The sequence below is a fragment of the Halyomorpha halys genome, unplaced genomic scaffold, assembly GCF_000696795.3.
Source record: "Halyomorpha halys isolate HHAL.00 unplaced genomic scaffold, Hhal_1.1 Scaffold353.1, whole genome shotgun sequence".
NCBI classification, from domain to species: domain Eukaryota; kingdom Metazoa; phylum Arthropoda; class Insecta; order Hemiptera; family Pentatomidae; genus Halyomorpha; species Halyomorpha halys.
The window spans coordinates 705030-708639 of NW_027105574.1; the positions used below are offsets into that span (position 1 = coordinate 705030).

The 3610-nt window shown below is 37.0% G+C and overlaps 1 protein-coding gene across 1 annotated transcript in view; it reads left to right on the top strand.

Moving 5' to 3' along the window:
• Positions 1-531, top strand: part of LOC136796941 (uncharacterized) — a 17180-nt gene extending 16649 nt beyond the window's left edge. Inside the window, exons 4-5 of the mRNA XM_067052139.1 lie at positions 363-413; positions 509-531. Coding sequence (XP_066908240.1) covers positions 363-413; positions 509-531 — 74 coding nt within the window. The remainder of the gene's footprint in view (positions 1-362; positions 414-508) is intronic.
• The last annotated feature ends 3079 nt before the right edge of the window (positions 532-3610 follow it).

The window sequence follows — 3610 nt, forward strand, 5'->3', positions numbered from 1 at the left end:
GGTTAGTGGACAAGCCATGACTTATAATTGTGCAATTAATTTAACAAGTTTACAGTAACTTCATATTTCTTAATTTTATTATGAATTTTTCTTCTCTTTTTATTTAATTATTAAAACAATCACTTCCTTATTTTCCTGTGAAATCTATTTCAAATGTTAGCTATTTTCATTTTAAACTAATTCAAACTTATTTATTTTATTTTTATAGGAATCTGGAGAATATCCTCTGATAATGTCAGGTCAGCAGTGGAAAAAATTTAGAACCAATTTCTGTGATTTTGTGGCTCAACTTGTTAAGCAATGCCAGTATTCTATCATCTATGACCAATACTTGATGGATAATGTAATTTCACTTCTAACAGGATTGTCTGATTCTCAAGTTAGAGCATTTAGGCATACTGCAACTCTTGCTGGTAATTTATATATAAATTTTTTGACAATTATTACAGCCTAACCTGGATTCTTACTTAATTTTTGTTCATTATACATGTTTGGCTGTGTTAATTAGCAGTTAAATGTTCAAGTGATTGATACATTTTTTACATTACTTATCAATATTTGTATATTACATTTCATTCATCTGTAACCAAGTAACCAGCCTGCAGGTTACTGACTGTACCTCCACTTCCTTCTGTTGACACAATTGATCTTAGTTTCAATGTTATAAGTGATGAACTGATAAATCTTATTGCAGTGGACTGGTTGAGGCAAGAGCTTCTAGAGATTATTTTAAAACTGTTTAGCTTCATTAATTCCGTTCCATATATTTTCCTGACCCCTGGAAATTATCATTAGTTAAAATGATACCCTAAAGCCGCCAGAATACCTATTCTCCTACTGCCTTATCTCTCTATTACCGATCATGGGCAAAATCCTCGAAAAACTCATTTTAAAACGCCTATCCCTGACCCTAGATTCCGATCATATAATCACTGACCAGCAGGTTGAATTCCGAACATCCCACTCCCTATCCAGCAATGTCATCGTGTGGTGGACATTGTCTCGTCTTCTTTGGAGCACGGAATGTACTGCATGGGAGTCTTTTTCAATGTAGAACAGGCTTTTAATCAGGTCTGCACCCGGGACTGCTCTACAAACTCTGTAGATTCCTACCTCCTGCATGCTTTCTCATCATCCGTTCCTTTCTCATCGATAGATTATTCCAAATAAACCACAATTCATCCCTCTATTCTCAGTCTACTGGTGTTCCTCAAGGTAGTATCTTCGGTCCCATCCTCTACACCGTCTATACAGCTGACATCCCAATCAATCCTAACACTATCCTCACCATGTATGCCGATGACACATGTGTGCTCGCTGTTAATAATAACCCTTTAATTGCATCCCAAACTCTCTAATCCCATATCACAGTGTGCCAACGGCCATACCACATTGAACACACCGGTTCCGTCCAATCCATATCACAGTCCTCGAAGAATGGTGTTGTAATTGGAGGATTAAAATAAACCCCATTAAATCACCTTCACCCTTCGTCATAAACCTACCAACTGCCCTATAGTCTCCTTTAATAATGTTGATCTTATCCCTGTCGAACAGATCTGCTACCTTGGACTACATCTGGACAAACGACTAACCTGGAATCCTTACACATGACTGAAAAGACTGCAAACTGCACGTCGATTTCGACTATTAAAGCACTTACTGGACAAACGGTCTAAGCTTTCAATTCATTACAAAAGGCTGATTTACATGACTGTAATAAAGCTAATCTGGACATACAGAGTTGAGCTTTGGGGCTCCACTGAACATTCGAATTTCTCTCGTATCTAATCCTTACAATCCAAAATCCTTCGTAAAATCCTTAATGTTCCATATGTAACCGATCTAGCCCAAACCATATATCATTCCTTCCATTATAAACTCCCAAACCCACTAGTTTCTAACCTTGCCTCCGCTTCCATTCCTGACAATCCTTCGAGGTGCCTGAAAAGAAGATGGCCACGAGACCTGCTAATGTAAAACGTCATTTGAGTGCTACCAATGGGTAGTTTCTCTACATGCCCGTAACACTCCATTTTAACCATGATCAAATTTACTAAATGTATTATATGTACAGTTGTAAATAGCAAAAATAAATGAATGAAAAAAAGCTTCATTACTGAACCAATAAGATAGGGATTATCATGAATAAAATATATTATGTTGGGAAAAGACTATAATTGACATATAGGCAGATAGAATAATAATATATATTTGGAAGGAGAAATATTTTTAGAACTAACAAAAACAAATTACCAACTACAGTATAGCTAGACAAGAAAGAAACTTAATCTAATATAGTACAATTTATAGTATAATTACCAGATAAAATATATTGAGATGTGAGTAATAAGTGTGCAACATCAGATTTTCTTCAATAATGGTGGCAGGTGATATTATTGGTTTTTGGCATATTAGATGAGCAATTTTGGGCCGAATGTTATCATGGAACAAAATGATATCCCTGATGGATTAATAAAATCTCAAATGTATGATGAACACCCTTCCAAACTAAAAACTTAATCGTAATACTTTGGGCAACTGACTTACATTAGCATTTCCTTCTCAATCATGATTGTTACTGTTTGTTGTCTGATTCTAAGACTTGTTTACACTCTCTTACCAATGTAGGGGTGACTCCAAGTCTTGAAACGCAGACAGACTATCTGAAAAGATGGTGATGCCAGTCCTTTCACAGCAAGTGACTTCTGGGCATAAAGCTGCTGACAAGATGGCAAACACTTCTGCCTGAAAGACAGTCGAGTACTTGCCTACTGGGAAGCTTAGTTCTATGCCTGATCCTTCTATGTAAACTCCTGCCCCCATTAGTCCCGCCGAATCCATTCTTGATCAATCAGTGAAACAGGGTAGATAATCTCCTAGAGTATCCACTAAACCTTGTACCCAATCCTCTAACTTTAGGTGTAGGTAACTAATCTTGGTGTCTTGAGCGGGTGTTTTATCTAGTAGTGGTGAGCGGTATTGTAGTATTGGTAACTCGCTTTCCACCACTTTAGCTATTGTCACATGACCATTAACTTCTCCTGTCTCTGTCCACTGTCTATTTTTTTTCAATCTTTGATAGGCTAATACCGCTTCTCCTTTAATTGATAAGTGGAGCGGTATTAAGGAAAATAGAACTTCTAATGCCTTTGCAGGGCTGTCCATCACACAATACTTCCATAGTAAATTCTCGGTCTTATTATCGCTGTGTAAATCCAATGCATAACCTTTGGGCTGAAACCCCAGGTAATGTTAACAGCGTGTCTTACTTGCCAAAAGGCAGCACTGATTTTTCTTTTAATTTCTGCCAAATGAGATCCTCAGTTCAGTTTTGTATCCAAACTAATTCCGAGGTATTTGACATTTTAGCTTAATTGGAGTTGATTGCCAAGGAAAATTTGGATTTGAAATGCACCCAATTTCCGCTTTCTGGTAAATAGAATCAGCTCTGTCTTTGATGGGTTTACTGAAAGCTTCATTTCAGTACACCATGTCTGTACTACATTACATGTGACTTTCATTAGTTCCATGATGGTACTTATGAACTTTCCACTAATGAGGATTACTCCATTGTCAGAAAAAGCTTGCGCGAATATCCCAGCGTCCT